The sequence below is a fragment of the Prionailurus bengalensis genome, chromosome D3, assembly GCF_016509475.1.
Source record: "Prionailurus bengalensis isolate Pbe53 chromosome D3, Fcat_Pben_1.1_paternal_pri, whole genome shotgun sequence".
NCBI lineage: Eukaryota > Metazoa > Chordata > Mammalia > Carnivora > Felidae > Prionailurus > Prionailurus bengalensis.
In genome coordinates, this window is record NC_057356.1 from 16864545 (window position 1) to 16886708 (window position 22164).

Here is a 22164-nt window from a genome sequence, read left to right on the forward strand (position 1 = left end):
TTGCCAAGCCCAGAAGTCTTTCTTGTGCATCCCAGTCACTACTCTTCCTCCCAGAGGGAACTACTACCCTGGTTTTTATACTTCCTTCTCTGCTCTATTTGATATGCACCCAAGCATGCATCCTAAAATACTAATATTTATTTTGCTTGTTTTTGAACTTATTACATGCCTTGAATTACTAGGATTTTTTTTTTTTTTTGCATCTGGCTTCTTTTGCCCAACATTGTGAGCAACATCCATGCTATTTATGTAGCTGTACATCACTCATTTTCTTGTCTTTTTCAAATTCCTTGATTCTTACTTATTTTGGGAGTAAGCAACCACAACATTTATTTATTTTTAATTCTGCAACCTTTAAAAACCACCTCATCTATCTACACTTTTTCCTTCAATCAGTTCAGAACACTTTTGCCAAAATCTGAACACTAAATTCATACCTTCCTTTCCTGAGAACTTCCCCTTAATTGTTATCATTCAGGACTTCAATCTCTTTGGTGCCTACACAATCTCTTGTATTTCTCTGTTTATCTTTCTGGCTGTTATTTCCTTGAGTTTGATAAATGTACCATGTTTTCCATGCCATCCCTTCAATCTGGAATGATGTCGTGCTCCATGATCAAGTGCTGGCCTTCCCTGCAGCAACAGCCATTTCTTTATGTTTTTTTCTGATTATGTGGAAGTGGAAGGCATTCTCTCCTCATCTATCCCTTTTTGGTATCCATGGCCCAGATGAGGCACTGAGGACATACATCTGTGAGGATAATTTAGTGTAACACAGGAGACAGATTTAAGACAATGACTATTTAGCCATTTGGCTCCCTGAGCAGCGCCATGGTGGTAGGCAAGAACAAGCGCCTTAAGAAAGGTGGCAAAAAGGGAGCCGAGAGTGGCTGATCCATTTTCAAAGAAAGAGTGGTACAATGTAAAAGCACCAGCAATGTTTAATATAAGAAATATGAGAAAAACACTAGTCATGAGAACTCAAGGAACCAAAATCACATCTGATGGCCTCCAGGGTCCTGTGTTTGAAGTAAGCCTTGTTGATCAGCATGATGAAGTTGCATTTAAGAAATTCAAGCTAATTACTGAAGATGTTCAGGGCAAAAACTGCCTAATTTTCATGGCATGGATCTTACCCGGGACAAAATGTGCTCCATGGTCAAAAAATGGCAGACATGACTGAAGCTCACGTTGATGTCAAGACCACTGATGGGTGTTTGCTTCGTCTTTTTTGTGTTGGTTTTACTAAAAAACGCAACGATCAGATTCAGAAGACCTCTTATACTCAGGACCAACAGGTCTGCCAAATTCGGAAAAAGACGATGGAAATCATGACCCTAGAAGTGCAGACAAATGACTTGAAAGAAGTGCGTCAATAAATTGATTCCAGACAGCATCGAAAAGATGTAGAGAAGGCTTGCCAGTCTATCCACTCCATGATGTCTTCGTTAGAAAATTAAAAATGCTGAAGAAGCCCAAGTTTGAATTGGGAAAGCTCACGGAGCTTCATGGTGAAGGTTGTAGTTCTGGAAAAGCTACTGGGGATGAGACTGGTGCTAAAGTTGAATGAACTGATGGATATGAGCCACCAGTCCGAGAATCTGTTGAAAATTCAGGCATTTAATGGTGATAAATAAAAAATCTTATTTGTGATGTTTAAAACAAAACAAAACAAAAATGATTATTTAAAGCAGGTTATGATCTGACAGCTCATGGGTTCGAGCCCCATGTCGGGCTCTGTGCTGACAGCCCAGAGCCTGGAGCCTCCTTTGGATTCTGTGTCTCCCTCTCTCTCTGCCCCTCCCTTGTGTTCTCTCTTTCTCTCTCAAAAGTAAATAAACATTAAAATACATATATATCTAATAGAATATCTAAAAAATACACATCTAATAAAGTGCATGATAGGAACCCAGCATCAAGCTCTTAACAAATCAAGTCTCTTTATTCATAATTCAGTTCAGATGCTGGTAATGAGAAATAGAAAACTGACATAACCAGATACCCTTTCACTGTATGGACTGAGGATTTATTTATTTGAGGATAAAATTATACTTAGACACACAGTATCGATTTCTCTTAGGTTTCTGTGATGGAATGTACAATGGATTTATAATCTGATTTAAGTACATCATTTGCATATATGCTATGTAACACAGGACTTATAAAGGAGTTTCAATTGTATAAGGTGATTTGGCTTAAAATGTTGATAGAAGAAGTGCTCTGTAATAATTTAACCTGAAAATTAGATACTGACACTGGGTTTTACCTGATTCCTAGTAAGTTGGTGGTATGGTCTTTTACCTCATATAAGGATCTGTGTCCTAAGAAAAGCCTCATTATGTTTCAGTGATTCTACTTACTAGATTTATAATGCCTGCTTTACACTGCTAGGGACAACAAACACATTTAACTGGGTGAAAACTGGGCAAGTGTGATTTGGCTGATGGGGTAGTAACTAGAGAAACTGAAAGTGATCTCTTAACAAGTTAACTTCTAAAATTCTCCATCAGCATTCTAGTTTTATATTAGATCCTTAGTATTTCCACCCCCTTAGGTGGTGACTTTAATCTGTCCTGTCAGTCATGCTCATTCTCTCCCCTGTGCCTATTACATGCTCTTCCCACCCAGAATGCCTTCTTCTCCAGCAATCCAAGTTCACAGTTTCAAATTTCAAGTCACACTCACCTTGTCTGGGAGGAAGTCCCTTATTAAATTGGCCCTCTGTGGCTCACCCTGACTTGCCTCTTTACTCTCTTTGTACATGGATGTCAAAATCACTTCATCTCTAGTGTGTATTCTGATCTACTGATAGTAGATGCTGATTCAGAAGTATTCTAAGGCTATGGTAAGGGTCTGTGAGAGGAAGTACCTGCTCTAGGGACAGGAAGTGGTATTTGCTATCTCCGTCTCAGTACTTTATTAACACTTGAGAAAGTACTTTGGCCACACTGCCTATGTGACAGCTTGGGTGCAATCTCTTGTACTTCTGCAGCTTTCAAAATATGTAACAGAATATCCAGGGGCACCTCGGTGGCTCAGTTGGTAAAGGATCCAACTTTAGCTCAGGTTATGATCTCATAGTTCATGGGTTTGAGCCCCGCGTCGGGCTCTGTGCTGACAGCCCAGAGCCTGGAGCCTCCTTTGGATTCTGTCTCCCTCTCTCTCTGCCCCTCCCCTACTTGTGTTCTTTCTTTCTCTCTCAAAAGTAAATAAACATTAAAAAGTATATATATATATATATATAAAACAGAATATCTAAAAAATACACATCTAATAAAGTGCATGATAGGAACCCAGCATCAAGCTCTTAACAAATCAAGTCTCTTTATTTATAATTCAGTTCTCTTTATAATAAACGTCACCAATTTTATATAACTCTACTGAGGCACAACTTATATATATTCATCCATCTTCACTGTACAGTACTTGCCACATAACTACAAATCTACTTTCTGTCTCTCCATATTTGCCTTTTTGGAAATTTCATACACGTGGACTCACACAATACGCAGCCTTTCCTGTACGGCTCCTTTCATAATGTCTTGAAGGGCATCCACGTCGGGGCATCTACCAGCACCTCATTCTTGTTAACGCTCAACAGTATTCCTTCGTGTGGATACTTTATCCACCCACTACTTTATTGATCTTTGAGCTGTTTCTACTTTTTGGCCATAATAAACAATGCTGCTAAACATTTGCCATATAGCACACTTCTATTTTTTATAAAGCAAGCTTTATTATCAGGTTGCCACAATACTTAGCTTTACAAGTACTTCAGAAGTAACTATCTTCAAGAACCACTGAGTGAATTTATGATCAACACATACAAAACTATCAACCTCACCAAAGGATTTAAATGAAGTCTTAAGCAGGCGGATACCTATTTTCCTACTTATTTTTAAGAAAATAAAGAATCTCAGCAGTAAGCTTTCAGGCACGAGTTAAAAGCAGTACACAAAAGTACACAAGAAATCTGTAGTTCAGATTCAGAATGTAAGCATTTTTACAAATTCTACCATACAGATTAGATTTTATTATTACACCAAACAAATCCTTAACCCCAGTAAATTAACTTGGGTTACAGAAACAATCAAATTAAGCCCAGTGCATGTATGAAAGTTAATTGACATAAAAGGCCTTACTATTATTGGTGCTGTTGCCATTGAAAGACCCAGTAGAACTGCTATTGTCTTTCTCCTTATCTTGATTTTCAAAGTCCATATTAAGGGACCTGTGGAAAAATGTATAGGCAAGTTTTAATTTTGCTTAAGAAATGAGGTCAGAAAAGTCTGTTACGAGATAATATTTTAACATGGAAGGCATCAGGGAAGATAGGAAGGTCTCTTTTGAACAACTCTGCAAAACAGTTCTTGTTCGTACATTTTGGAAAAACCATCTACATCCCTTCCAATATGTCAGTTCAAGAGTTCTCCTGACTGAAGATTAAAAGCATTCCACTGTGGCTGATCTTCCAGACACATCTCTGTGCACATCCTTAATTACCTACTTATGATAAATACCTAGAAAGAGAAATGTTGGGTCAAAGGGCAAGCACAATTTTGAGACTTTAACATACTACACAACTGCTTCCAACAAAGTTATACCAATTTGCTCTCTCTAGCAGTGTATGAAAGCATCTTCTCTATACCTTGTCAGCTTTCATTTAACAACAGCATACACTTGAATTTCTGCTATATATAGGACTGCTCTAGGCAGTGGAGGGATGATAAATAGTGCATAAGACAAGTTTTCACGGATTGTACATTCACAGAGGGGGGATGCCAACAATAAACAAGAAAAGTAAGTTAAATGGATATTAATGGTAACAGCTAATGAGAACATGCAGGAAATGAAAAGACTAGATTTGAAATTTTAAATAGGGTGGGCTGGGGAGTCAACACCGGCATGATTTCCATGTCAAGACATGAAGGAAGTGGTCATTGTCCAGCTGGGGAATGAACAATGCAATCTCTTAAGTTAGCGTTCTTTAACTACTAAACAATTTTGTGTATGTGAGCTCACTCATTTTTTCCTTTTTTGTAAACTATTTAAGTCCTAAGCTCATCTTCAACTACTATGTTACTCTAAGGTGTTTGTGCCCTAAAGAACTTCCTGCAGTGATGGAAATGTTCTGTATCTGAACTGGGTAGACATTAAGCCACATGAGCACTGAACACGTGGGAGTGCAACAGGAACTGAATTCTACATTTAATTTTAAGTAATTTAAATTATTTGGGGGCTAAAACTATAAAATTCTTAGGTGAAACATAAGAATAAATCATTGTAATCTTGGATTGGGAAGTAGATTCTTACACATGATGCCAAAGATACAAGCAAAAAATTGATAAATTGGACTTCATCAAAATTTAAAACTTGTGCTTCAAAGGACACTATCAAAAAAGTCTCTAACCCAAAGGATGGGAGAAAATATCTGCTCTTATACGTCTGTTAAGGGCCTTGTATTTAGAACATATAAAGAACTCCTACAATTCAATAATAAAAAGACAACCCAATTAAACAATAAACAAAGGGGGGCGCCTGGGTGGCGCAGTCGGTTAAGCGTCCGACTTCAGCCAGGTCACGATCTCGCGGCCCGTGAGTTCGAGCCCCGCGTCGGGCTCTGGGCTGATGGCTCAGAGCCTGGAGCCTGTTTCGGATTCTGTGTCTCCCTCTCTCTCTGCCCCTCCCCCGTTCATGCTCTGTCTCTCTCTGTCCCAAAAATAAATAAACGTTGAAAAAAAAAAAAAAAAAAAGAATTTCTTGAGCTGTTGCATGAATGAGTCGACGGTTTAAAAAAATAAAATAAAATAAAATAAAATAAAATAAACAATAAACAAAGGATCTGAATAAATACTTCTCCAAAGAAGCTATGCAAATGGCCAATAAGCACATGAAAAGACTTTTCACATCATTAGTCATCAGGGAAATACAAATCAAAGCAAAATGAGATACCACTTCATACCCATGAGGATGGCTATAAGCAGAAAGTCAGATAATAACCAAGTGTCAGCAAAGACATCACTGGTGGGAATGGAAATTGGTGCAGATACTTTGGAAGCCAGTCTGACAATTTTCAATTTCTTTAATAAATATGAGGCTATTCAGGTTATCGATTTCTTCTTAAGTGAGCTTTAGCAGGGTGTGTCTTTCAAAGAATCGGTCCATTTCATTTAAGTTGTCAGATTTACTGGCATTAAGTTGTTGATAGTAGGCCCTTATTATCTTTGCAATACCTGTAGGTTCTAGTAACATCACTTCTCTTGTTCCTGATACTGGTTTTAGGTTTTCTCTTTTTCCTGATTAGTCTGACTAGGGTTAAAAAAAAATTTTTTTTTTTTTAAGTTTATTTTGAGAGAGACAGAGACAGCATGAATAAGGGAGGGGTACAGAGAGAGACAGAGAGAGAGAGAGAGAGAGAGAGAGAGAGAGAGAGAAAGAGAGAATGCCAAGCAGGCTCCACACCATTAGTGCAGAGCCCAATTCGGGGCTTGAACTCATGAAACTGTGAGGTCATGACCTGAGCCAAAAACCAAGAGTTAGATGCTTAACCGACTGAGCCACTCAGGTGCCCCCATAGCCTGGCTAGAGATTTACCAACTTCTATTGGTCTTTAAAAATTAGCTTTTGGTTTCACTGATTTTTCTCTACCCCTAGGGAAAATAATTCACTTATTTTGGCTTTGATCTTCATTCTTACCTTTTGTCCATTTACTAAATTGGTTTCAATTTGCACCCCCCCTCACCCCACCTAGTTTATTAAGTTTAAAGTTTAGATCATTGACACCTTTTTCTTCTATTCTAATCCAGGCATTTAGAACTGTAATCCCTCCTCTGAGTACTGCTTTTGCAAAACTCCATAAATTTAGTGTTTTTCACTTTCTTTTCATGCACAATATTTTCCGTTTTTCTACATGACTTCTTTTTTGATGCATGGAAGTGTTATTTTTGTTTTAAAATATCTGGGAATTTTCTAGACATCTTTCTGCTATTGATTTCCAATCTGATTCAACTGTGATCTGTTAGGGACTGAATGTGTCATTCTCTAACCCCCAAAAGTTCATTTGTTGAAGCCCTAACACCTAGTATGATGGTATTTGGCGACTGGGTCTTTGGGATGTAATTCTGTTGAGGTCATGAGGGTGGGGCCCTCATGACGGAATCAGTATCCTTCTTAGAAGAAATACCAGAGAGCCTGCTGAGTGGGCACACACTGAGGAAAGACCATGTGACCACACAGCAAGAAGGGGTCTTTCTGCAAGCCAGGAAGAGTGCTCACCAAAACCCAATCCTGCTGGCACCCTGACCTTGGATTTCCAGCCTCCAGAACTGTAAAAAAAAAAATAATTTTCTGTTGTTTAAGCTACCCAGCCTGTAGTATTTTGTTATGGCAGCCCCCCGCTAATTAACAGAGATCAGAGATCATACTTTGTATGCTTAGTATCCACTTACTGAGACTTATTTTATGTCCCCAGATATGTTCTAAACTGGTAAATGTTCCATGGGCACTTGAGAAGAATGCATATTTTCCAGTTGAAGGGAGTGTTCTATGAATGCCAATCAGGTGAAGTTGGTGGAGAATACTATTCAAGCCACTATATCCTTACTGATTTCCTGACAACTTGTTTTATCGAATACTGAGAGGTACTGAAATCTTCAGCTACACTTGTGGATTTCTTAACATTTATTTTGGGGACAGCACAAGTGGGGGAGGAGCAGACGATCCAAAGTGGGCTCTGCGCTGACAGGCTGACCAAAGGGCACCCAATGCGGGGGGCTGAATTCACAAACCGCGAGACCACAACCTAAGCCAAAGTCGGACACTCAACCGAGTGAGCCACTCAGGCACCCGTTTTATTTCTCCTTGAAGTTCTATCAATTTTTGCTTCATGTATTTTGAGGATCTTTTATGAGATGCATAAACATTTAGGATTATTACGTCTTGTTGTTTGACTCCTTTATCATTATGAGATAGCCTTGTCTGTAAATATTCCTTGCTCTGAAAGCAGCTTTTGTCTGGTATTAATATAGTTATTCTAGCTTTCTTTTGATGATTATAAGGTATATCCTTCCCCAACCTTTTACTTTAAATCTTTTTCTGGCTTCATATCTGCTTCTTGTAAGCACCATGTAATTGGATCATGCATTTTAATTCAATCTGATAATTGTTGCCTTCTGATTGTAGTGTTTAGGCCAATTTCATTTTACGTGATTATTGTTATGATTAGATTTGAGACTATCATGTTGCTATTTGTATTTTTTGCTGTTCTGCTTTATCTAACTTCTTTTGGATTAATACAGTATTTTTAATGATTCTATTTTATTGCTTTTGTTGTCTTATTATCTGTACTCGTTCTTTTATTTTAGTGGTTGCTATAACATTTACATTAAACATCTTTAACCAATACAGTGTACCTTCAGGTTATATTATGGTACTTCACGTACAGTATAAAAACCTGACAACAGTTCACATTTGTTACTCAATCTTTGTACTATTACCATGCGTTTTACTTTTACATGTTATGCTACAAATTCCACAATATATTGTTAATTTTGTTTATATAGTCAATTATATTCTAAAAAGTTTTAAATAATAAGAAAAAATTATTTTATACTTATCAATGTTGTTACCACTTCTGGTGATCTTTATTCCTTTTGTGTAAATCCAGACTTTTAGCTGGTACAATTTTTAATGTGTTTGAAGTACTTCCTCTCACACTTCTTATAATGGAAAGTGGTTGGTGATAAATGTTTCAGGTTTGGGGTATCCGAAAACAGCTTTATTTTGCCTTAATTTTTGAAAGATACTTTTGCCAACAGAATTTGTCAACAGAGAATTTTATGTTGATGGTTTTTCCTTTCTGTACTTTAAAGCTGTTGTTCCACTGTCTTCTCATTTATATTATTCTCAGTGAGAAATCCAGTGTTCACCCTTATTTTTGTTCCTCGCTGTGTAATGTGTTCTTCTGCCTACTCCCACCCCACCCCCCCATCCACCTCTGGCTCCTTTGGATTTTCTCTTTTATTGCTGGTTTTGAGTGACTTGATTATGATGGGCCTTGGAGTAGTTTTCTTCATGTTTCCTGTACTATGGGTTTATTAAGCTCCTTAGAGCAGTGGGTTATAGTTTATTTCAAGTTTGGAAAAATTTTGGCCACTAATTCTTCAAGTATTTTTTTTAATGTTTATTTAACATTTATTTATTTTTGAGACAGAGAGAGACAGAGCATGAATGGGGGAGGGACAGAGAGAGAGGGAGACACAGAATCGGAAGCAGGCTCCAGGCTCCGAGCCATCAGCCCAGAGCCGGACGCGGGGCTCGAACTCACGGACCGCGAGATCGTGACCTGAGCTGAGGTCGGACGCTCAACCGACTGAGCCACCCAGGCGCCCCAATGTTTATTTATTTTTGAGAGAGAGAGAGGTAGAGTGTGAGCAGGTGAGGGGGACAGAGGATCCGAAGCGGGCTGTGCTGATAGCAGAGAGCCCGATGCGGGGCTAGAACCCACCAACTGTGAGATCATGACCTGAGCCGAAGTCAGATGCTTAGCTGACTTAGTCACTCAGGTGCCCCTTCAAGTATTTTTCTTTCCTTCCCTTTCTTCTCTCTTGTAGAGACCCCAATTACCCATATATTAGCCCACTGGAGGTTCTTCTTTGATGTTCAATGATAGGTCAAAGACACTCCTTCCATTAAAAACAATTTCCCCCTCTTTTCTCTATTTCATTTTGGATATTTTCTGTCACTGTGACTTCAAGTTCATTAATCTTTTCTTCTGTAATGTCTAATTGCTGTTAATCTCATCCAGTGTATTTTTTTCAGGTTTTAAAACTTTTTATTTACACATTAAAAAAATTGTGCATTCTAGTAGTTAAAATAATTTGAACAAAAAAAATGCTCTGATGCAACTGCATTTTACAGCCTGTGGGACATCTTGGAAAGCTTGAATTTTACTCTAGATTTCACTGTTGTCCCAGCTAGCTTCTTCCTTCACCAACATGCAAGTTCTTTTCCTTTCCTGCCAGCCAGAGAGGCAGATGGGAGGTGTGGCCTTTGTCGTCAGTAGTCCTAGATTCTTTTTTTTTTTTTTTTTTTAACATTTATTTATTATTGAGAGACAGAGCTTGAGCAGGGGAGGAGCAGAGAGAGAGAGGGAGACATAGAATCTGAAGCAGGTTCCAGGCTCTGAGCTGTCAGCACAGAGCCTGACGTGGGGCTCAAACTCACAAACCACAAGATTATGACCTGAACCGAAGTTGGAGGCTTAACCGACTGAGCCACCCAGGCGCCCCCCCCCTTTTTTAATGTTTACTTATTTTTTGAGACAGAGTGCAAGCAGGGGAGGGGCAGAGAAAGAGGGAGACACAGAATCGGAAGCAGGCTCCAAGATCTGTGCTTACAGCACAGACACGGGGTTCAAACCTACAGACTGCGAGATCATGACCCGAGCTGAAGTCAGACACTTAACTGACTGAGCTACCCAGGTGCCCCAGCCATCGATTCTTTGATGTGAAAAGGGGCAGCATTTAAACTTGATCCAAATTCTTTACAATTCACAAAGTTAAAGAGCTAGAAGCAGCAGAATAAGTAGGCAATGCTTGTGGAATGTACAGTGCATATTGTTAGTGCACACTTCACTACATTTTGCCTGCTTGCTTCTTCTGGTTAGCTGTTTCTTTTGAAGGAAGTAGATTTTGCGTTTCTATATTCTTCAGTTTGACTTCTTGAATTTCTCCCTATCAGCCATATCGGGTTTGTCAGACATGGTTGCAGAGGAAGCAGAGTGAAGTACATGAGCCTGCAGAGTCTGGTCTGAGTGGTGGCTGCCACTGAGTGCCCATTCGGTGTATTTTTGGTCTCAGACATTGTTGTTTTCCTCTCCAGAGGCTTGATTTGGGTATTTTAAAACATCTTCCATCTGTATCTATCTAACTTTTTGTACAGATGGAATATAATTTATAGTAACAGGTTTGATGTATTTCTCTGCTAATTCCAACATACATGTGTCAGTTCTGGGTTGTTTTGATTATTTCCATCATTGGTCATGTTCTCCTTTTTCTTTGTTGCCTGGTCATCTTTGTACTCCAGATATTGTGAGTTTTACCCTACCGAATGCCACGTGAGTCATACAGTTTTCCAATCTGGCTGACAGGAGCAGGTACTCTTTTAACCCCTTCACATTATTCCTTCCTTAGCCTTAGGTGATTTCCTCACATGCACGCACTGATTGATACTCTGATGAATGCTCAAGGAGTGCACCTGCAGATCTCTGGGACTTTCTCTGTTTGTTGCTCTTGTCTTTCATACTCTGTCCTATTAACTCTGGCTGCCTCAGGCTTTCTAGACTCCCAGCTCTGTCTCCACCAGGCAGGGAATGTTTCTCCTACAAATTGTCTTTAATGTTTTCCCTTTTTCTTAAATTTGTTTCTGATGAGTAAAAACTGTACTATTTACTGTACACAACATGATGTTTTGGTGTGTATATTATGAAACAATTACCACAATAAAACTCATTAATATACCCACTGCCTCCCATAATTACCTTTTTTCATGGTCAGAATACCTGAGATCTACTCTCTAAGCAAATTTTAAGTATATAAATACATTATTATTAACTATAGTCACCACAATGTACATTAGGTCTCTAGAACTTATTCATCCTAGATCTTTCATCAGTCTCTCCTCCTTCCCCCACCTTCCAGCCTCTGGTACTACCACTCAACTCTGCTACTATCAATTCAACTTTTCTGGAGGTGAAGAGGACAGAGAGGACTATCTTAATACAGCTAGAAAACTAGTTTATCATCTCTCAGGATTTGTCCTTTGTTGTCTGATGAACAGTATCTTAGAAATCATTATTTCAGGTGGGATAGTAAGTCCAGTTCCTGTTACTCCATCTTGGCTGGAAGCAGAAGTGCTTCTAGGTAGTTCTTTTAAATATTCAGGTTCCAAACTGAGCAGATTTTGAAGTGAAGGAGAGGTCCCCTTTTATTCTTATTCATGCTGTTTTTAAGTCCTTGAGGTACTAGAACATTGTTGAGGTACTGGAACCTTGTCTTTTTAGGAAGAATACAGGATGCTGTCTTGGAGAGGTCAGAATTCTTCCTGGAAGGGACTCTTAACCAAACCATGAGGCTCAGGTGGTACTCGAAATGTTCTTCACTTTATAGTTTCCTACACTTACAACTCAAAATCTGCTAGATACAGGAAATCTGCCTCCTACTGTAATAGTTTGACTTTGCCATTTGGCTTCCTGTTCTATCAACCACTGTCTAAAACTCCCTTATCTGTTACTGGTGCTGAAGAAGCCTCAATTGGTTATGACTTCAGTTAGAATTGGTGACCTGCCTAGAAAAGCCTGTGGAGTATTGACTAGTTAGGTACCTTTCACCCTGGTCCTCTGTAAACTTGGCTAATTAGTTGCTTAGCAAACTGTCCCACTGGAAGGGCAGCCCTAATGGGTGACAAATTCTCCAATAAGACCAAAGGAGACTATATACGTATGTATATAGATGTGATAGACTCCCTAAAATATGGCTACCACTCCTCTTCTGAATACGGTCTGGACTCTGATGTGTTGGCCTTCCTGGGAGTTTTTAATTTAAAAAAAAAAAAAAAAAGGCCCTGTATTTTGGAACATTCATCTTTTCCTATCTAATACTGGGGGCTTCTATTTCTCTGGCAATCAGAGGAAGACACTTTAACAGAGATTAGCAAGTATACGGGTTGTTCTCACCTCAGTCAGCCCTGGTCATTGCTATAGGACTGGCTCTGGGGACAAACTTTACCCTGTCAATTCTGTTTAGTTCCACAACAAACTGGACATAATGTTTTGCATATATTTCCCCTGCTAAGACACCTGCCCTAGTTTTCAGTATACGGTTTCATTTCTATGGTTTTTAAACTTTAATTCATGTTTCTCATGGAAGTGCTAACGATTTGTGGACAGTTAAACTCTAAGACTGGTGGTGCAAGTCATGAGGGCCTGTGTGGAGCCACGGGGATATGAAGACTGCTTCTTCCTTGTGGGCATGCTTTGGAAAAGACCTGTAATAATTTAAACTGCATTTTTCAGATTCACTTATGAATGGATTGACAACAACATTTACTATGCACAGTCTGGTTCTCAGAATCCTGGAGACAGCATAGTAAATTTACAGAAATTGTTAACCCCCATCTCTACCACTGGGACTGGCTAGCAGGCATAGTTAGCTTCTCCTATGCTTTCTGCTGGCATTATATATTGATGTCTGGACTGGAAAGTTGCCCGTCATCTCTGATTTGACCCTAGGCACAGCTGGTACAGAACCTCTGTCTTAAGACTGAGTAAATGAAACAGGGTGCTTAGAGTACTGCCAGATAGGCTTAGGGGTAGTATCTAAGTCTAGTTCAATTTTTACTAACTGAGGACTATTTAAGACTCTATCCTGGCTTTTTTTTTTTTAAGTGTTTATTTATTTTTGAGAAAGACCGAGAGGGTAAGCACAAGTTGGGGAGAGGCAGAGAGAGAGAGGGAGACACAGAATCCGAAGCAGGTTCCAGGCTCCAGCTGTCAGCACAGAGTCAAGTGCAGGGCTCAAACCCACAAACTGCAAGAACATGACTTGAGCTGCAGTTAGATGCTTAACTGACTGAGCCACCTAGGTGCCCCTATCCTGGCTGTTTTAAGACAAGGATTCCTCTTCTTTTCAAACACTGGTAGGCTGTGGTTACCTCAAAACCAGTTTTAACTGTTCCATTTTCGTAGAACCTAATTTAAGAACTGTTGCAAAGGACGTGAAAGCTTTAGACAGACTAATGAGGTACTGGGGTGGTGGTGGGGTGGGGTGCAGAGTCAGCAAGCATGTCATATAATCTGAAGCTTACTCTGAATTTCTTATTGCCTCAAATAAACTTAGCTAAAATCAAGCACTGCCTGATCCTTAGAGGCAGACCGTGGGTGACTACTACACAAAACAGAATGAAGTTGGTTAGATGAAGTGGTGGGGCCCCACACATTTGCTCAAACAGGAGGTTCATGTATTGTAGCTTTACAAAACAAGATCAATGAACCTGGGTTTAACAGATTCCAAGCCACTGTGACTGAAGTCCAATAAGAGTTACCCATACCGTATAGCTAACAACCCACTTAAGCAGTTTAAGTAAAGTCTTTGCTGAAGACTCTGCCTCCTGAGCTATCCAGGGACCATTCTGAATTATGGGCCTTTATCCTGCCTTACTTGGTAATCTCTATTAACTCTACAGACATGAAACTGCTTGGCTGGATCTAGAGCAGTTTATTCCATCTTCATAAAAGACTACCCTTCACTCTTCTCCCCTCTCTCCCTGCCATCCCAATTTTACTGTTATTACTACACAATAACATACATTAATTCATCATGATGTTATTACTAGACATTCCAGCCAAACTGTATATGGGCTATTCACTTAACCTAAGTCTGGGTTACTGAAACCAATGTTTAAATACTCACTGAAAGACTTGAGCTATTGCTATTTCATCACAGACAACTATCTACCATCACAGAAAAAGCCATCTAAATTATAGCATATTATTTGCTATTGTTAGTTGCCTTGTCATCAACTATGACTGAACAGGAAATAGTTATGGGTCAAGCTTTAGGAGGCAGACAAATTTCCAGTTATTGATGCTTGCAAAGAAGCTACACCAAGAATCTACTACTAAGAATCCAGGTAGAAGAGATGGTCTTTTGCCTAGGAAACTGAAAACTTTCTAAAGGTTAAAATAATGATAATAGTTCACCTTTACTGAGCTTATACTGTCAGGCTAATTATGTAACTGCTTTATAGGCAAGATTTCTTTTGTTTCACAGAATAACTATAATTAGTAATGTTGACTGTATTTGGAGACAGAGCATTTAAAGAGGTAATTAAATTAAAATGGGGGTAGATAGGGTGGGCGCTAATCCAATATAATTGGTGTCTTTATAAGAGGAGGACATTAGGTGAGAGAGACCAACCAGACACATGCACACACAGAAGGCCAGGGGAAGAGCACCATCTACATATGAAGACAGTAATCTATAAGCTGTTTCAGAATGAAACCAACCCTGCCGACACCTTGATCTTGGACTTTTGGCCTCCAGGAATACATTTCTGTTTTTTAAGTCACCCAGTCCGTGTTACTTTGTTATGGCAGTTGTAGCAAACTAATACAAAGATGCTCTATTACTATCCCTACATGGTTAAGGAAACCAAGGTTCTCACTGTACACCTTGCCTTGGCTATATATTATCTTCCCTTCTAAAACAAATGAACATCTATTTTTTTTGGGGGGGGGGGGGGAGAATATATATGATTACCAAAAAGCCTCAAATGATAGAAAAAGGTACAAAATAATGGATTCCCATAATCTCTAGAAATAAATGCACTTGGTATAAAATTGCCTTTTTTAAAACTAAGGATTAATATTATTTCACAAATTAAGCTTTCATTCAATAGTACGTCAAGGGCATCCTTTTACATCAATACATACTGCTTTTTCTCATTAAAAAAAAATAACTACACAGTATTTCTCCTTGAGTTAATGTGATCCAATATCATTTTTGGATGAACTGCATATATCCTGCCTTGTTACAGAGAAATATTAAGACAAGCAACGTTTTATAAGCAGATGATATGGTTTTATCTTGAATTGGGTGGGGTTCAACTGACAACTGAACCTGCCAGTTAATTAGTGTCAGAAGAACAACAGGGGCGCCTGGGTGGCTCAGCCAGTTGAGCATCCGACTTCGGCTCAGGTCATGATCTCATGGTTTGTGAGTTCGAGCCCCACGTCAGGCTCTGTGCTGACAGCTCAGCGCCTGGAGCCTGCTTCAGATTCTGTGTCTCCCTGTCTCTCTGTTCCTCCCCTGCTCACACTCTGTCTCTCTCTCTCAAAGATAAGAAGAAAGAAAGAAAGAAAGAAAGAAAGAAAGAAAGAAAGAAAGAAAGAAAGAAAGAACAACCACCGATCAAGGTTCTTCCAATTTAAATTAGTGTATAAGTATAAATCCTAAGTGTGCCTTTTTGGGGTCACTTTGATGTACAACACAATATATCACAGACACTACATCAGGAAGTGGTTTAATATTCCCTGAGAGCTTTAAAAGATTTTATTTTGGCTAAGGTAGAGATCTGGTCATCGTATCTGCTCTAAATTTTTTGGACTAAAGCTAACTCAGCTATAAGGAACAGAACTTTAGGAAATCAACTACTCATGTCTTTATGTACTGGACTGGATTATACAGGATTTTCTGAGCAAAGTCCTAGGCCTGTGGGAACTTCCCACTGCTTGCCCAGCATAAGGGGAAAGATGGGCTTGTCGTTAGGCCTTTTTAGGTTCCTTGGTTCTGATGAAGATACAAATGTGCTGTGAGCACTGTTAAGACAAAGAGAGAGGTCTATATTCAGCTGGCAACAGACTACATGTCTAGACTGCTGCCAACATTTATCAAGAGATCAATACTCAGGAGTAATCAGTTGATGAACTAACAACCCATTCATTTCTCTAGATATTCTAAAACATAATATTAGACGAGCGTAAGCTAGCAACCTGGACCACCACTTTCTGCTGCTGGCTGTGTGCCTTTTTTTTTTTTTTAATGTTTATTCATTTCTGAGAGACAGAGCATGAGTGGGGGAGGGGCAGAGAGAGAGGGAGACACAGAATCAGAAGCAGGCTCCAGGTTCTGAGCTGTCAGCACAGAGCCCGATGTGGGGCTTGAACTCACAAACCAGGAGATCATGACCTGAGCTGGTCAGTCGCTCAACCGACTGGGCCACTCAGGCGCCCCTGTGTGCTCTAATTTTGGCAAAATTACTGTTGCTGAAATGTATTTTCATGAAATGCCACTAGCTTATATTGAAGGGCACTATAATTCATTCAACAAACATTTGAGTGCTTACTGTGAAATGCTACAAAACTCAAAGCTGCATCCTCTTTTTGAGGACCTTCGGGATAAAGGTCTGTCTGATCTTAAGACCAAGAACAGATGCAACTCACCTGAACTGGGTTCTTTTTTATCCAAAGGCACTGTTAAGTTTTTTTTTTCTTCTGAAAGTTGGCTGCTAGAAAGCTTACTGTGGTATTTGTGGACAACCAGTAGTAAAGGTGTTGGCCAATATGGTTTGCATTTTTAGAATTATTTCTGGCTCTCTGTTTCCACCCATACTTTTTCTTTTCTTTGGCCCCATTTTAATTTACCTTATCCCATCACAACTTGGAAAACAGCGAATGGTCTGAAATCCTTTTGAACAGGGCAGAGCAAAAACAGACAATCGCAGGAAGCAAAACGGAGCCGAGCATGTATTTACTGAGTTACATTTGTTCATTCATTTGAATTCTGATAACAGAGTACACTGAATACTGGAGAAGAAAATTGGAACTTTTTATCTTAATATTTTACTTTAAGAATACCACCTTTTTTGATCATCCTAATAGTAGAAGCAGGTGCAATGAAGGAGAGAATGCACTTGGTCAGGGTAAACACTATATGGTTGAACTGGATTTAAGCTAAGTGTGTGTTCCTAAAAAACTCAGTGGTTTTTATAAATGGAAAAATATACCGCATCCTACCCTATATTTTATGATATTTTTTAAAAGAGTTGATTAAATTGTTAAATATATCAAGGAACTTGTCCATATACATTACAATGTACACATAACCGTTTCCTACATTACCTGATAAGTCAGATTTCTGTATATGACGTTTTCTCAAAGTAGGACAGGCTCTGAGAAGGCAACGAGCAGCTCAGAAGGTAAAACATCACACACCATTGTGTGATAAACACACATTCTGACACTGTCAAGCATGGTGGGACTTGTTTTTGTTAACCTGGTCTGATTTTACAATTATACAAGTTTAGTTTGAAGGGCAACACAATCATAGAAAGTACATTTCTTATTATCTCTGTAGTCTCATTAACCTGATGACATTGTTTTCCTAGACCAGGTTAGGGTATAAGCAAATAAACTGCTTTGTCATTAAAGAGAGCACAGGTATGGGGCGCCTGGATGGTTTAGTTAGTTAAGCATCTGACTTCGGCTCAGGTCATGATCTCACAGTCTGTGAGTTCGAGCCCCTGTGCTGACAGCTCAGAGCCTGGAGTCTGCTTCAAGTTCTATTTCTCCCTCACTCACGCTCTGTCTCTCTCTCTCTCTCTCTCTCTCAAAAATAAACATTAAAAAAAATTTTTTTTTTTAAAGAAAGCACAGGTACTTTTTTTTTTTTTTTTAACATTTTTTGTTTTTGAGAGACAGAGACAGGCAGAGCATGAGCAGGGGAGGGGAAGAGAGAGAGAGACACAGAATCTGAAGCAGGCTCCAGGCTTTGAGCTGTCTATTAGCACAGAGCCCGACGCGGGGCTCAAACTCACGAACTACAAGACCATGCCCTGAGCTGAAGTCGGACGCTCAACTGACTGAGCCACCCGGGTGCCCCAAGGTCTTTAAAAGGTAGTAGTTACCCTGCAGTTATAGAAGTTTCATTATTCCTTCATATAGCCAACTTCAGAGATTATAGATAAATATATAATTATTTAGGGAGAGAGGAAATAAAGTATATCTCCCTTTTGATTTTTTAAGGTCTATCTCAAACCTGTTATTTTTCTGATTCCTGACGGGACAGAAGTCAAGTGTCTTACCAGCAATGAGCTGCAGTTAGAAGTTCGTATTCTCTCTCTCTCTCCTTCTGTTAATGTTCTTCTATAGTTTGTCAAACTCTTCAGGGACATACTGATTAGAGGAGTAATTATGCTATGTTTTTTCTGAGTAGCTGGAAAGACTAAGGAGAGACAGGTGTCAGTTGAAGTAATTTAGGAGATCCAGCAGAGCTCAGCCACGGGATGGCAAACATAAGGATTCCTAAACTGAGGATTTATTTTGGCTTTTAGAATCTGGTGTTTTGCGGTATAGTTTTCCCCTCTGTACTTAAAAACGTGAAAGCCTGATGGGAAATAACCAGTACAACTGACAAATCTTTTATCCTAAATTTTATGATATTCACCATGTCTTCACAGCTTTTAATAAATAAAATGTGGGGACACCTGGGTGGCTCACTTGGTTGAGCACCCAACTCTTGATTTTGGCTCAGGTCATGATCCCGGGGTTGTGGGATTGAGCCCTGTGTCCATCTCTGCTTAAGATTCTCTCCCTCTCTCCCTCTGCCCTTCTCCTCTGCTCACACACATTTTCTAAAATACAATTTAAAAAATAATAAAATGTGGTAATTTAACTGAGCAAATAACATATTTTTATGGTCTCAGGGGAGATATGAAAATATTTGGTTGAGTAGCTGGGGGCAATACAGACACAGTTCTATTCAAATTCAAGAAACATTTTTTGTGCTTGTCTATGGAGGGTAGCATAAAAGTGAATCACGGAAGCTAAGAGAGGAGAAAATTTCAATAGTACGTGGTGGCATACCATCAAGGACAGCTCAAAAATGAAGCCTGGAGGGGAATTTTTTTTTTTTTTTTTTTTTTTTTTTTTTTTTTTAGCAAAAGGGAAAAACTCTGAGACATCTGGAGAGTTTCAAATAGACCTGTAAAGGGTAAATAACATATTAGTGAATGGGCCCTGAAAATGCTATCAGCAATTAAGAACTAATGACTTAGAAAGTCAAGAAAGTTTCCAGAAAGTGTGTTGTGCAGGCCACTTGAATAGGCTTGGGTCCTGGGCCCCCAGGTGAAGCCCAGTGAAGCAATCTTCTCCAGGTGATTTTGATGCACAATAAAGCCTGAAGACCACTGCTAAAGAAGAAAAAAAAATTCACCAAAAAGGGATTTATAAGAAAGCTTCTCATTCCTTCGGGCTTTACTACGAGATCAATGTATTTGGTTCAGAAATGAAATTTTGTTATTGTTCTCAATGGCCAAAAGCAGTAAAGTACTTAAATCCCAGCTCCATCACTTACTACATTACTACTTAACATTTTTGGGACCAGTTTCCTCATTTGTAAAATGGGAATATCAATATCTATCGTGCGGCACCTGGGTGGCTCAGTCAGTTAAGATCCAACTCTTGATTTCAGCTCAGGTCATGATCTCAGGGTTTGTGAGTTCGAGCCCCATGTAGGGCTCTGTGCTGATGCCATGGAGCCTGTTTGGGGTTCTTTCTCTTTCTGCCTCTCTCCCTCTCAGGTGTCTGCTCTCTCTCAAAAATAAATAAACATTAAAAAGAAAAAAACAATATCTATCTTGTTGAATTAATATGAGAATTAAACAAGACTTTATGTAACACATTTAGCACTGTACCTGTCACATAAATGCTTAGTAAAATATTAGCTATTTTCTTCATCTTCATCAGATTTCTTTAATATAGTCAATGTCAAAGTAAAAATTTATAAACAGCCAACAGAAACCACACATCTCTACCCAACCTGCTCACGCAAGCAAGAGACATCAACTCGCAATAATTAAAAAGCATCTAAGCTGTAGAAAACCCAAATGGTGGAAGTCAGACAGCAAGTGGGCTATGAAGCATCATGCAGAACCCACAGGGTACCCAACTGGCTACGCCTCAAGAGAAGTCTCTGTAAATATTTTCATCAAGGAATCTATGTTGAAATAAGTCACAGGCCAGTTCTTCAACCAGCTATCGTGCGTTTATGTGAAAGCAAAAATCAAGGAAATTACTTTGCTACTGATTTTACCTCATATTTCAATTCTCACTTCTATTATCACAAAGAGATGTGTTTGAGAAGAGGCATAAACACCCTTACGTGACCCTAGGTCAATGAGTAAAAAGAATCTATCAGGTTGAACTACATGAAACTGCTAACATTTGACAAGTTTTGATCTACCAGAGCAATAATTACAGTATTGCTTGTTTATTAAATACTTAGAAACAAAGAGATGTGAAATTTTATTGTAAAAATACGTTTGGTTAAGCACTACTAAAATATACTTACAACTCCCTCTGGAAGCTTAAAGAGAGATAGCATTACAGTCAGAGTATAGTTAATGTGACACTATTATTGTTATAAATTATAGTAATACTTGTAATTAATCAAGTATCAATCTTCCAGATGGGGTCTGCAGAGGTTAAGTTTAATTTACCCCAAATTAAACAGTTTGGGAAGAGCCAAACTAGAACGAACATCAGTCTCTTGACAAATTGTATCTGCTTTGTAGATCAAGTTTCCATGAAAAATCAGCTTCTTTTACAGAGCTTTCCATCTCAGAAACTGCATCATCGTTGGATCCAGTTGTTTAGGCCATACACCTTGGAGGCTTCCTTGCCTCCTCTCACACACACACTATCCATTCTATCAGCAATCATGTCCTAAACCCACTGACATTTCACTCCACCACTATTAACCTAGTTAAAGCCACCATCATTTCTTGGGGCTCGTGGGTGGCTCAGTCAGTTAAGCATCTGACTTCGGCTCAGTTCATGATCTCACGGTTTGTGAGTTTGAGCCCTGCATCGGGCTCTGTGCTGACCGCTCAGAGCTTAGAGCCTGCTTCAGATTCTGTGTCTCTCTTTCTCTCTGTCCCTCCCCAACTTGTTCTCCCTCTCTCTCTCTCAAAAACATTAAAAAACCCAAGCAAACAAAACATTAAAGCCATCATCATTTCTTGTCTGTACTAGGGCACTGCTTCCTCTATGTCACTTTCTCCCCTTACCCAACAAGCTATTTCTCATAGAGAATCCAGAACAATCTTTCTAAAACACAAACCAGATTATGGCACTTCCTGCTCTCAACCCTCTATTGAAGGCTGATTTTTAATTGCACATGGAACATTCTTCAGGACAGATCATACGCTAGGCCATAAAACAAGTCTCAATAAATTTAAATGGACTGAAATCATAAAAAGTATCTCTCTGACCACAATGGAATTGAATTAGGCTCTTAAAATTCCTTTCAAAGAGAGAATTTTGAGATATCCCCCAATAGTAGGAAAGTAACCAACATCCTTATAAAGAACCCATGGGTCAAAGAAAAAAATCACCAGGGAAATTACAAAGTATCTTTAATTGAATGATATGAAAATACAACATAATAAAATGTATGGGATGCAGTTAAAGCAATGCTTAGAGGGAAATTTGCAGCTTTAATTGCCTAACTTAAAAAAAGAAGAAAGGTTTCAAATCACTAACTTCAGCTTTCACCTTAAGGAACTAGGAAAAGGAGCACAAACTAAACCCAAAGCAAGCAGAAGGAA

The 22164-nt window shown here is 39.1% G+C and overlaps 1 protein-coding gene and 2 pseudogenes across 3 annotated transcripts in view; 1 reads left to right on the forward strand and 2 right to left on the reverse strand.

The window, feature by feature from the left end:
• Positions 1-22164, reverse strand: part of SPPL3 (signal peptide peptidase like 3) — a 137275-nt gene that overhangs the window by 20097 nt on the left and 95014 nt on the right. The window contains exons 2-3 of one of the 3 annotated variants that reach the window (XM_043557791.1): positions 18640-18779; positions 4143-4231 (exon numbers count right to left, since the gene is read on the reverse strand). In XM_043557791.1, coding sequence (XP_043413726.1) covers positions 4143-4221 — 79 coding nt within the window. In that variant the 5' untranslated portion in view covers positions 4222-4231; positions 18640-18779. Of the gene's footprint in view, positions 1-437; positions 840-4142; positions 4232-18639; positions 18780-22164 lie in introns of those variants that run through there. The other 2 variants (XM_043557789.1, XM_043557792.1) reach the window with 2 other exon arrangements.
• Positions 832-1672, forward strand: LOC122470321 (annotated as a pseudogene).
• Positions 10411-15777, reverse strand: LOC122470322 (annotated as a pseudogene).